At 35.4% G+C, this 13,807-nt stretch overlaps 1 protein-coding gene across 2 annotated transcripts in view; it reads left to right on the top strand.

Annotated features, from left to right (window-relative positions):
• Window positions 1-13,271, top strand: part of LOC105328272 (interference hedgehog) — a 29,994-nt gene extending 16,723 nt beyond the window's left edge. Inside the window, exons 5-17 of one of the 2 annotated variants that reach the window (XR_010710731.1) lie at window positions 4,080-4,250; window positions 4,639-4,749; window positions 4,905-5,063; window positions 6,033-6,200; window positions 6,565-6,726; window positions 7,065-7,277; window positions 8,007-8,197; window positions 8,398-8,620; window positions 8,818-9,072; window positions 9,325-9,551; window positions 9,741-10,188; window positions 10,560-12,963; window positions 13,094-13,271. Coding sequence is in view for 1 of the 2 variants with exons in the window: in XM_066074928.1 (XP_065931000.1) it covers window positions 4,080-4,250; window positions 4,639-4,749; window positions 4,905-5,063; window positions 6,033-6,200; window positions 6,565-6,726; window positions 7,065-7,277; window positions 8,007-8,197; window positions 8,398-8,620; window positions 8,818-9,072; window positions 9,325-9,551; window positions 9,741-10,188; window positions 10,560-10,696 (2,465 nt within the window). In the remaining variant the exon portion in view is untranslated. Of the gene's footprint in view, window positions 1-4,079; window positions 4,251-4,638; window positions 4,750-4,904; window positions 5,064-6,032; window positions 6,201-6,564; window positions 6,727-7,064; window positions 7,278-8,006; window positions 8,198-8,397; window positions 8,621-8,817; window positions 9,073-9,324; window positions 9,552-9,740; window positions 10,189-10,559 lie in introns of both variants that reach the window. The other variant, XM_066074928.1, reaches the window with a different exon arrangement.
• Window positions 13,272-13,807: the final 536 nt, after the last annotated feature.

Below are 13,807 nucleotides of genomic sequence, written 5' to 3'. Positions count from 1 at the left end.
TTTACTTTAATTAGAAAAAACCTTTAACAGAGTCTGAAGTTTAGTGTTTATCAAAAGTTTGACTTCTTAAAAACCTAGAAAGAGAAAACAATAAAAAAAACAATTCCTAAACTCCAAGGTTAATTATCATATTCCTTCCCTAAAAGACTGCATATTGTTTAGTGCTTTTTGAATCTTTAATAAGTTGCCTTCTGCATGAATTGTTAATTAAAATAATGTAGCTTCAAACTGTGTGTGCTTGCGAATGTAAAGATTTCAATGCACAATGGAGATTTATCAGATTCTACTTTTTGACAAAATTAATTTCTATTAGAGAGAAATATGATGTGCCTGTGTAAGACATTTATAGATGTTCATTAGTTAGTAGCATTTAAATCTGACACCTGTAGAACTATAATGAAGTTGACCCCAGTGTTCCCACATCCTCCCAGAAAACCAGTGCAAAGGGAAGGAACTCTTTGATATTATTGTGAATGTTAAGAGATCATAAAAGTCCGACTCCAAGTGTGATTATGAGGAATGAGTCGTCATGGTTTGAAGTTAAAATAAAAATTGGTGAAGGACTTCACTTCAATTCTGTTTGTGCTTCATGTTACAGGCTCACGTGTGAGAGGGAAAAATATGCATATGGCCCAAGTTACAGGCATAAGTTACCAAGTTGTGAAGGAGTGAATTTTGACATTACTGGTTTTCACACCTGTAGTCTCTTAAAGAAATTTCATGCATATTTATGTGTGCTTTTGTTACAAATTTATTTCAGGATAGGATTCATTATGATATGCTTCAATTTTTTAAGTGAAAAGTAAACTTTCTTAGCTTGAATTAGTCAATTAAAAACAAATCAAAGGATAAACCAAACAAAATTTATTTATTCCATTCCTTCTTCTCCTCCCTCCTCAGGATTGGGGGGGGGGGGGGGGTAGAAAATAGGTACAAAACATTGATAAGTGATTTGGCATGTTTGGTATGAAAAATCATCAGACAAAGGTATGCATGTTTTGTATTGTTGCGACATGTGTGTGAAGAATGATAATTAATACAGAAGATAAGAGAAGAGAGGAAAAATTTGCCGATATGTTTTCACTTATTACCCAGACTGCGGCTTCCTGGAGATAACTAGTTGCCCTTTGCTGTGAAACGATAAGGTTTTCTTTATGACCTAATCGGCAATCTCAGTTACCAGCCAAAGGATCCTGTACACCAGTTTTTTGCTTTCGGGGGTTTTCTTTTCTTGTTGTAAATGTATGGAGAAAAAATTAATTTATTGACAAATCGTTGATGCCAATGAAAATAATGCACGAGGGAGAGAGGGAGAAGAAAATGAGGTGGAGAAAAAATATGATTGCATTATGCAGCGATCCCGATCTAAATGTTTTCCGCTGGTTGCCTTGTTGGCTCCAAAGTGATCATTTTCTATTTTAGATCACATTTCTGTTTCTTAATGGGTCTAGGGCACATTCTGGAAGAACAAGCTATCTCTTTGTTCCCGGGGCCTCCTGTTCCAAAAGTGATTTATGAATTATTCTTTCTTTTCTATCATCAGGGAATGGGAGAGAAAACATGCAAAACACATTAAATGAGGTTCCCCACAGGGTGTCTTATACTTGATAGGGGTCTAGATTTTCTTTCGACTGGCAAATTTTTGACACATTTCATTTATTACAAGTAAAGAGGGGAGTGGGAAAGACAGTGTTATGAATCACCCTCGAAAAAAATTGTGGGCTAGGATTTCATATAACTTACCCTGAAAGCCTTTATACTGCTCCAAGTTTTAAATGAATGATTGGAGTGAACTTTTTGGTATTAATTGAAAACGCTGTGCATCATTTATAAGATATAAAGTCAGAAGTTGATTTGGTACATGGACATTTTGAAAGGTTAGAGAATGAAGTAATAACTCATTGCTTACTTTATTAGTTCAAACTCGCAATTTTCTGAAAGGGTCATTTAAGTTGAATAACCTGTTGCAGGAAAAAAGCAAGTTGAAAACAGTAATTATGTAGTTGGCACAGGATAAATTGATTTAGCTGGAAAGAGAAAACTTTCTGATAAGTTTACAACCCCAAAGATTAGGAATTGTGAGGAAAACATAGGTTGGTTCACACATCAACTGAAGATAGATGGATGTACTCTTAAGAATTTAGATTAAAAAAATCTCACAAATCAAATTAAAGCCAACTTTAGAATTGGTTTATTTATTGACAAGTTAAGGAGTAAAAAGGTATCACTTTAAAAGCAACATGAGATGAAAAGGATGCAAATTATCTAACTGGAAAGTTTGGTGAATGGAGGGAAAGAGTTATGTGCCCTAGCTAGGTAGACAATGAATTGGTTTATGAGCTTCAGTCTGAAGACTTGTTGAAAATAAACATTTTACAATGAACAGATGTATTTGTACAGAGTATTTCATTTTCTCATTGAGTACTAGTTTGATGGTTTGGTAATGATTTCCATAGTGACTAGGTATAAGAGACTTTTAAACTGAGAAGGCGATTGCCTCAGGAGTTCAATTTTCCCATTTGTCTTCTGACTTGGCAGCTTCTTGCCTATTTTCTTTAACCATTTTAATTAAAAGTTTACCAGCCATGTTGAAAAAGGGGTCCAGCCAAGGGGCATGAACATTATTTTCCACTTTTAAATAGAAAAAAGAAATCCAATTTCATAGGAAAACTCAAGACTTTCATGGAAAGTTGTAATTCATAAACAAGATGTGCAAGTTAAGAAATGTTTGTAAGGTTTCTTGTATGGCTAGGACAGCTGTTGATTCCATTTCGATCTGGGATAAATTCTACTTGTTGACCTTTGCTCTGTATCTGTTGCTCAGATTAGGGTGTTTATTTCCTTCTCTTGTTTAAATCTTACCAGCTTCTTTGATATGCAGCTTGTGAACTTGTAAGCTTTGTTGCAAAACTGGAAAGTTTGGATAAACTGTGAACAAGAATTTTTTTGTACTTTGCTCTTTTGTAAAAAGCAGATATCCTTTTAAAATGCAGCAGTTCAGGAAAAGGGGAAGAATTAAAGGACTCAGGTGCTTGCCACCAAAACCCATACATCAAGTCTTTACCAAAATTGTGGTGCAGTCAAAATTTTTAAAATCTTTTGATGTGTTTAAAAATTTATTGGATTTATAATACAAGATCTGCTGTTGTTGTAGAGGGGAGGAAGGAAAAACAAGCCGACTGCCATCAATCTTAACTGAACACCTGGTCTTCAGTTGCCACCCTATTCTGTCAGAGCTTGATTGGCAGGACACTGTCTCCCATTGTACCATGACCTCAATGTCCAGTGCGGTCCACCAGACATTTGTCAGAAGTGTCCCCTGTTTCAGCCTTGTTTACCTAACTTGTACATTTCCATGTTTGTACTAGAATGTGGCATGAAAATTGGCATGACCTAAACAGAAATATTCCAGTCCCTGATTTTTCTGCATATGTGTCATATGTTCTCCAATTTCTTTTGTTTCGGTGGTTGAGGGAACAACAAGTTATATCTTGCCACCTTTATATGCACTGAAAGGCAGATAAATAATTCTTTCTTGATGAACAATTGATACTTTGACCCTTTATATGCCAGCATCAATTGTTATTTGGGATTTGTTATAATTAGATTGCAGAGGGTGATTTGTATGGGTAATTATTGCAATTGATTAGAGTCGCTGTGAGGTCTTTGAACATTGACTTCAGTCAGGAGATGCAGAGGATAATTTGGCTTGTCACTCTGTGCTGGTAATGGATGGTCACAATTTGGGTGCAAGCATTCTGTCAGGCTCACATAGGCAGTGATGAATGAAGGACGTCTGCAACCCTCAGTTTCTCAACTTTGCTGTGAAAAGCTGAGGGTTTGCCAAGAGAGAGAAAAAGAAAAAATGTTTATGGTATTTTGCTATGCCCTTTGAAATTCAAGCAGATACAATTGAAAATTTATGGATGAAATTCATAAAGATAAGGCATGTTTATAGAGGCAGAAGATTAGATTTGCAGTATTGCTCCCAAGTTTCTTGTTTTACCACATTGCGAAATCTGTAAAAACTATGAGAAAAAAATATTACGTTACATTGATTTATTGGTTGTTTTTTGCAGTTAAACCTCTAGAAAAGGAGCCAGCCATCATCCTATCCTCTACCACCATCAAAGCTGGCAAGGGAGAAAATACCGTGCTGGAATGTGGAGCTGATGGTTCCCCACCCCCCAACATTACATGGGACCGCTATGGTGGTCGCCTTGCCCCAGACAGACACACAGTCAAAAGTGGTAATGAATTTTAGGCATAGCGACTTTCACTTGTTCGTATTTACCAGACAAGTTAGGGAAATGATTTGAAGTATGTGGTTGAGAGAATTGTGTGGCATGTATAGTAATGACACCCACAATAGTTCTGCTGTCTGTCATGTTTTTGTTAGTAACTGTTGGCAAAAAGTACTGAGGGGAAAATGCTAGTAATGTTACTCTATGGACCCAGAATGAGTGTTTACATACAATCTCTCTCTCTCTCTCTCTCTCTCTCTCTCTCTCTCTCTCTCTCTCTCTCTCTCTCTCTCTCTCTCTCACATAATACAGGTAGCAACAGAACTTAAAAATGTATGAGTTGAGTCAATGATCAAGGAATATCAAGACCAATGATTCCCATTTTATATTTTAGGAAACCTTCATATCTTTAACCTTACACAAGCTGATGAAGGAACATACCTTTGCACAGCCAACAATGGGATTGGTACACAGCAAGTAAAGGCCATGGAGTTAAATGTAGAAGGTTAGTTATTATTTAGAACTGGAAATAGAATTTGATAACAAACATGAGAGGAATACTTAAAACTGATAATTTTAAAGAAAGATCATTTATAGTTGAGATACATGTATTAGCTTATTTGTTGATAAGTGGATTTGTTTGTTCCTCTTCTATTCTAGAACCCCCAGTTATAACCACTAAATCAGACAAGTTAGAGGTCAAGGCTGGTGACTCTGTCCAGCTGACGTGTGAGGTCAAGGGCAAACCAGTGCCAGAGATTATTTGGTACCATAATGCAGTTCCTGCAACCAACTTGATAACTGGGCCAGAGAATGGAGGTAAGGGATTTTTTATGTGATCCTTCAGTTAAAGTTCAAGCTGAAGTCCCTATTTTTACTCCTCAACAAACCACAACTCTAGATTTGGATATCAGAATCTATACAGAACTTTCATTGAAAGGAAAATGGATGTAAACCCAATTTAATTGTGACATTAAAGAAATTAAAAATTCAGATTATGTATTTATGGTTCAGCTGACAAGATGTTATTGAGTATAAGTTGCTAATGAAAGGTACATGTAAATGTAGTTCATTGAAATCATAAATATTAACCTAAGAACACAATATATCATTATGGCACTAATTATTCAAAGACAATTCAAAAAAAAAAAGACAGAAAACAATTTGGCAAATAGCTTAAAAGACATGCACTGTGCCTTCCTAATGAGAGTGGAAAAAAGGATAGTTAGACGCACTTGTCATTCATGTCATGATAATGACGTCTCGTATTGATTTGCCACTGGGATATCTCTTGCAAGTCTCCTATCAAATAACTTTAACACCTGGAAAGTTTTAAATAAATAAGAATGAAAGCTGGCTGCACCTCCTTAAAGAAGGGATTGAAATGTTATCTTGTCAAAGACGTGTGCAAGTCCCTTTGAAATCAAGATCATAGACATTTAACAAAAAGAAACTTATGTTACAATGTGAACTATGTGCTTGAAGACATACTTTTTTTGTCCATGTATTGTCACTTTCTTGGCACAAAAGAAAATGCCCGCTTTGGCTGAATAGATCTGTAATACTGCACTTGGATTGCGTGTTGCAAAATTATAGATATTAATTTACAATAAAACTTTTCTATATTGTTATCTTTATTTCATCCATTTTTTTGCTATATATAATTTCATTTCTAGTTGAAAATTTGGCTATATTTAAATATTTAAAATATTTATTTTATCCTCTTATCCAAGAACCATTAAGAAAATAATGTAATTCCTTTCAATCTTAAACTTTGTAAATTTCTAGTGACCACTCACACCATCAACAATATTCTGAAATCAGAGGCGGGAATCTACCAGTGCATGTCCAGCAATGATGCGGGGATGGCCTACTCTGCAATTGAAGTCAAGGTCATTGGGGACCAACCTGCTGTCGACAATGAGGTGCCAGATAATATCGGCAAAATTCTTCCAGGTAGGACTTGTCTCAACCTCTCCAGGACAGGGAGCTGTCTTTGAAAAGACTTCTTTTTTTTTTCTTCATTAAATAAGCGTTTTAAATTCATTTGTGGAAGGTCAGTGATAATGTCTTTGTTGAAGGAATTTAATCCACCATGTTCATGCGCTATTGTTTTGATACAATTCTGTCAAAATTGGAAATGTCTAATTTTCATTTCAATATTTCCACTTAACTTCAATCCTAACATATTGAAGTATCTCAATGATTCATAAATAAAATTTTGAAAAGTAGATTCAGTTAAAAAAAAAACCAAATTGGTATTTTTTGAAAAGCAACAAAATGTTGTTTATTCATTGTATTGTCATTGCGCCAATTTCAGGTGGTGAAATTTCTGGTGGAGTCATGAATGGTAGTAGCTCCAAGACCTCGAGGAACAGAAACAATCGCAGGAACGGGAAACGCAGGAAAAGTCAGAAAAAGAAGAAACGAAGGAAGAACAAGAAAAGAAATAGAGGACGACCTTCAAATGATGGTCCCACAGGTAAACAAGGAAAAAAGGAAAAAAAGCTGCTTGTGATGTGAAATGTGTATATCATGTATTATGTTTTAAGTTTAATATCACGATTTTAAAAGGTATCACTTTATCAGTTGCATATATTCATATTGAATTTTTAATGTGCTGGTTGTGCTAGGAACATAGCAGGAAATTATTTTCTCCATCTTACAAACAATTATTTTCTAATCATAAATTTCCTTGAATTAGGAATATGAAATTAAGTAAACCACATACAAAATATTAATACATGTACATCTTGTTACATACCTTGCATACTTTTTATTAGTTTTATTTGTCAGTTTATTTTGAGCTCTTGATTTCAGTGAAACTAGTCCCTCCCAGTGCCCCTGATGTTGTCCAGCTGTCGGACACTTCGGTGAAGCTGAACTGGACCGTCCCCAGTAACGATGGCCTCTCTATCACATTCTTCCGCATTCAGTACCGCGCCATCAAACCTAAAAAGACCCAGTGGAAGACGGAAGATACGGATGTGAGGGGCGATCAGAGGATGTATGAACTCATCCACCTCAAGCAAGGTGAGGTGGAGGATGAGAGGAAGCATTTTGATTTGAGAATTCATTGTTTGGGATTTTTTTTTTCTTTTTTATTTAATAGTGTTTAAAATCTTTGTCCCCAGTTGAGGACATATTAATTACCTTGGTTTGTCAATCAATAGGGATAGATATGTTTTAAGTCAGTAAGAAACCTGATTCAAGTATTAAATTAGCATTAAAGCTGGTAGACTCTTTATTAAGTCCACTTTGCAAGTCCGGGAATGTCACTAGTTCAATTTTTTTTATTAAAAAACTAAGTCATGTTAATTTTTACTGGTATTCTTAGTCCCCTAAAGAATAAATTTCCTCTAGAAATTAAGGTTACATAAAAAAAAAAGAGCAATGCAAATGGATCATGCCACTAGCTATGCAAGTTTCAATACCATATGCTATCTACTTATACAGGGAAATATTCACCCCGTTTCAATTTCGCCCCTTTCGCTCTCCATGTCTATGGGAGAATTTGAAACTGGGCAAATTGCATTGGCTTAAATTATCTCTTTTTAAAAACAACTTACTTTGGGCAAATTCAAGACAGGATGAAACTATTTGCAAGTGAAAAGGGGTGAAAATAATGCGGAAAATAAGCCTGTTTACAGTGATATTTGGATGAGTTTATTACATGTATTACTTCATAATAATTGCAATATTTAGGAGATAACTATCTCTTTATGAAATTTTAAGTACATTGTATTGATTTTTGTGATTCAGAGGGGACCTATAAGTTCCGAGTGGCTGCTGTGTACTCCAACAATGACAACAAGCATGGACCCACCTCCAAAAAGTTTACCCTCACGACGGCCCCTTACTCAGAACCCCAGGCCCCGGAGGGTGCCCCAGTTATTGTTGAGGTCAAACCTGTTGAATTCCAGAAAATGCATGGGCTCAATGTTAAATGGAATGTAAGTTGATATTAATTTATCGATGGTTATGTTTAAAACTACAAGTTTAAAAGTAATAAAGATATAAATTGATGGCTTTATAAGTGGCAACCATTAGTAACAGATGACTGAAAGTTAAGTTAACGTTTTTTCTTCATAGTATAAAATGTATTGCGTTTACACAAACAATGTAATTAATGATAACTATTTGCCATTGACAGTATGTACCCAAAAAGAAATCCCCAATTGAAGGCTTTACACTTCACTACAAAGAATACAGTGCCAACAACAACTTCACCGCCCTACAGCTACTGGAGCCTACTATAAGGTCCTACATGATCCAGGACCTCAAACCTGCCACAGAGTACACCATCAAAGTCCAGAGCTTCAACACAGCAGGCCACAGTGATCTCAGCAATGAGGTGGTGATGAGGACAAAGGGAGGTAAGTCAAAAATCTTTCTATTTAATACTGGTAATAGTGGTGTGGTAAATTTGAACAAAATTTTTATTTGGCCCATGATTCATGCTGGTTTGAAGGCAGAGAGCAATGCAGAAAAGTTACATAACCTGCATCAAACTAAAATTAGGAAAAGCTGTTAAGCATATGTTTAACACATTATATTTGGCACTGCTTTTTAGGTAACCCTTTTGTTCCACCCATTGGTAACAATGGCCAACCAATCCCAAACGTGGACAATCAGTGGCCCTCTCAAGCCCCGCCCACTCCATCTCGCCCCAGTGTAGATGCCAAGGAGCAGGAGAGGAATAATACTCAGTCGAGCAGCGAGATGTTGTACATGGTACTGGGAATAGTCCTGGGAGTCATGATGCTGCTCCTCATCATCTTCATGTTCATGTGCTGGTGGAAGCAGAGACAGCAGAGAAGGATGATGGGTAATTTACAGGGAATGATGGGTGGAATATAATCTGTTTACTTGAAAAAAGTGACCTTGATTATTGTTAAAGTTATTTTCAAACTTAAAATTTCCTGACTGAATATTCATTGTAATTTTGAATTTCCAAGTACATGTGAAAAATATTAATAAAATAAGAGAATAAATATAGCTTTTTCAAGTCTTACACATATCGGCAGTAATTAAGTTTCAATTTTTAGGTCATTTTTTAAGATTAAACTTGTGTTTTCAGATGCAATGAATGACGCAGTGTGCCGGAAGTTCCAGGACTCTTCTCAGAGAATCTACGCCGACAGTTTACACAAGAAATACCCCAATGGAGGCGGGTTTGGGTGTAATGGGGTAAATGGGTCAATACCCAATGGGCATGCTGGAAATGCCTACACCCGAATGAACATTAGTGTTAATCCATTGTCAGATATTGATGTCACCAACCATAATGGTGGACCCAATTTTCAGGTATTTATCATTTAAATTAAGATAAACATTGCCTGATAGTGCACATAATTGCATTGAATAAATAAAGGTAGAATCTTTATTTTGATTCTGGTTACCAGTAATTGAAAAATTATATAGAGATATTTACCTTTGAAATTTACATGAAAGGAACTGGTTAACAACTTTGACAATTTTATTTTTCCTTTGCAGGCAACAACATTTGTGCCGAACGGCAACCTACCAAGTCATTACAATGAAAGTGATAATAATTTTAATAAAATAAACCGCAGTATGGACGGTTCAGTACACAGTACTTCTCATCATAGCCAACAGTGCATAGAGACCTTAGACTCCATGGGAGGGGGTGAGGCACCCGCCTGTCCCCCCTCCCCCCATTGCCAAGTGCCAACAGGATTTAACAGTGATTTCAATTCAGACTCTCAGCAGGAAAGTTATTCTCGTGGGGGATGTGATCCCCACATGGGAATGTCCCCTCAGGGGAGTAGCAGGGACATAGGAGTGCATTATTCTTGTGACAGTTTGACGACAAGTGAAGGTGGTGCTAATTCTGGGAAACCCAAACGTCGGCGGAAACGCGTGATGAGTCGGGATCATGGGATGCGGGATCAGGCCACCAACACAGATCTAAGTAGCAATGGTACGGATCCTCTGTCTTTTAAGATTCTATAGAAATGTCAAGTAATTTCTCATACAGAAACTTTGAAATAAGGTTTTGATGCTCTTGATTGCATTTCATTTTCATTTCCATATGATGAAAATTGCTTCAACCATTCAACAATTAATTAGATAGTTGGTTAAAACTTTTTATTACCGGTATTTTACATGGTTGATATGACCAGAAACTGGAATATCTTTTGATAACATTTTATGGAACAAGTTTTATGAACACATATCAGAGAGCATGGAATGTAATATAGTCAATCCAGAGAAAACAGATACAAAGTGTTATAATCACAAAAAAAGTTGACAACAAAAGTGCTAATCTAAGATTTATTTTTTTTGTTTCAGAAGGAACAATAGAGTTCTCCTCCTATGACAGAGCATTAAGTTCATCTCAGATTTCTGGTCAGAATTCATTTCAAACTCAGACTTTTACCTCCTCCTCTCCAAATTCTCAGTTAACACAATCAAATGAGGAGCTATGACATCGTCCATTGTCTGGGAACTCTTCATCCTCTGTCACAGAGTCCTCAAGGGGACATCAACAGTGTGAGGCTCCGACTTCCAGAATTTTCATTGCCCGTCAAAGAATCCCCTCCTCCTAGAAAAAAATCCTCCACTGGAGATGACCATGCAGAGTTGACTGTGTCCGTCACCATACAAATGTTGGTCGTCATCTGCTTGTGTTAGTTGCTCGTGGGTAGAGCAAGTGCACTCGAAGGATTCAACATGGTTGAAACAAACTATTGAGAGAGTCTGATTGAGCCACCCTATTTGATTTGTTTAACGAGAATTTTTATTTGTATTCACACCAAACATCACATGGCCTGTATTGTTTTTATTTCGTCTTACTTTGTACATTAACGAGAATGTTTGCATACCTGTGTATTTTAATTAAGACTGTAATAACTACACAATATGATATTACCTCAGTTTTTTTTAGTTAGTTAAAAAATTTCAAGAGAGCCAAAGAGGAAAGCAAGCGTACAATGTGATCTGTGTTATTGTAGTGTGTGGTGAAGTGCAGGAGTGGATGGAACATTAGTTAGGTGGAGAAAAAGTCTACGTCTTGTCTAATTCAAATTTTTATTAGCCTTTTAAGAAGTTGAAATTTATTATGCAAAGAAATCTTTCCTTGAGTCAAATGTAAAAACAAAATCTCTTGTCTGGCTTCTTATCATCAGTTCATTCAATTATAGCCAGTCTTAGTCAGATGTCAGGGATTTGTGGATGAAATTATTTTTTTCAATAATGTCAAATAAGATTTAATCAAGTCGGTAAAATTATGATTTTTTATCTGTCGTATGTTTGAGAAATGAAAGTAGATCATGAAAGTGGCATTTAATATTAAAAGGTTGTTTAACATGACACACTGATATTCCTTGAGTCTAGATTTATGTCCACTTGTATCTACATTGGCCATGCTTGAGATTTATAAAGACCAACAAAAGTCGCTGGATGTATGTGTACAGTAAGGGTGTGTGAGTGTGAAGATGCAATATCTTTCTTTAAACATGTGATGTAGAAATATGATTGTTCTCCTAGGGAGTATGAAGGAGGACATTTTCAAAGGGTAAAACTCACTAAAATTCACCAATGTGTAATCGCTGTCCTTGTTTATATGTATATGTATGTCCATTATGCCATTTGAAATGACGAGATAACGAGAATTACCATATTGATCTTTAATTTATCCTGTTAATATGACTTGTCGCCTGTGAAGAAGAAAAATAACCTGTTTTCTATTCCTCGTTCTTGTAGTATTTCTAACATTTTTCACTTAAGAAATTTCAGATTTCTTTCATGAAAACTTTTTCAAATGAAATTTATAAACACAAGGCTCTACAATTCAAGAAAAGAATGACCTTTACAAAGGTTCATTTATTATTTACTGGTTATGAAACTGTTTGTAAGCTGTGCCGTCACTTTGAGGAATAGAGACGTCGATGTTATGATCTGTCGTGTTATGTTCAGTATTAAATCTTTTCTGTTGTTTCTTTTTAAGTTAATTTGGTTTGTGCCTGGTTGTAAGTTTTTTTAAATGCTAATGAGAGAGAAAGAGACCTATATGCTTATTAGAATGGATGGATATTTGTGTCAAGATGAGATGGCATGAAAAATACAAAATACACACTGGAAATAAATATTTTCTCAAAAACATTCAACAAGAGATTTATGCTATGCAGCATCAACTACAGAAATTGTGCTTATTTTTCTATTACAGAACTCCCTGCAAATTGCTTTCTTACATGTAGATGCAAATATAGGCAAAATCATATTAAATAAATAATACAATGTTAAAAAATTAATTTAGCCTTGCAATTATATTGCATTGTCCCAAAATGTTTGCTTTAACTAACTAGGACACATGTATGCATTTCATGTGTACCCATTGTTGCTTCTATTTGTTTCTTGTTTTGATCCAAGATTTGTGATATTGGGTATTCTCTATTGCTCTACATCCATATTTCTTACACACAGGCAATGCTTACTACAGCAAAACAGTTATAACAAAAACAGTCTGATACAAAAATGTACTATTGGTAATGCTGACATTAAAATCTACCAGCTCTGGAATATGTGTTATATTAAAGTTATGTAATAGAAAGAATTCAAAACTATCTATAACAAAGATTGTTAAAGATAGTTTTGAAGCCTTTGAATTACAAAAATTTAATAAAACACATATCTTCTGGCAACAACAAACGATTAAACATTAAAATGTAGAAGATTGTTACCATACTCCTATGAAGTTCAATGTTGAAACACTGTGCTTTAAAAGTCTTATTTTTGTTTATATTAGACGACCATTATTTAATTGTATCTGTTTTTAGAATCGATTGTTATCAGATTCATATCAGGAGGAGTAGCAAGAGTCTGAGCTAGTAGATTGTGATGTCAGCCTCACACAGCAGTAATGTGATATAAATCTGATTGTTTACTTCTGTGTTAAGTTAAGGTGAGATTGTTGTCCAAAATGTTATATATTATGAATGAATATTGTGTATGCATTGTTGAAAAATGATAAATACTCAATTAAAATTGTATCAAGAATGCACATTTCATTTTTATTATCTGTTGAGAGTGCACAAGAGCAAAAGTAAGACGGGGGTTGAATTTGCTGATACATGTACTGATAAAAGAAAGCCGGAATTTTTTTCTCAATCTTTTCCATATCCGAATTGGCCAACTGGGTAAAACTGAAAACCATCAAACTTTTTAACATGAACAGGAACAAAAAAGTTACACACAGAGCAGAGAAAAATAAAAATAATATACTGTATGGCTCTTGGGGGGGGGGGGGATATAAGTAATATTCCAGTTTCCCTTCCCCGTAGAGCTACATGTCTGCGGCTATTGTAAGCATGGAATTGTACTATACAAGAAATATTGCATTTAATAAATACAGCTGAACTTTGATATCTCGAACGCTGTGTCGAATACTCGGATATCTCGAAGTTTTTAAACAGTCCCGTCTAGTTCGAGACACGAAGTTGGAAAAATACGATTTTGCAATTTGTAAATTACGGTTTACAACTCTAAAATAAAATTAACAAATGTCATTTTACAGACATTTAAGGCGCCAACTTCACAGT

Source organism: Magallana gigas, chromosome 2 (genome assembly GCF_963853765.1).
Source record: "Magallana gigas chromosome 2, xbMagGiga1.1, whole genome shotgun sequence".
NCBI lineage: Eukaryota > Metazoa > Mollusca > Bivalvia > Ostreida > Ostreidae > Magallana > Magallana gigas.
The sequence above is the reverse complement of the archived record's forward strand: the minus strand, read 5'-3'. Positions and strand labels throughout refer to the sequence as shown.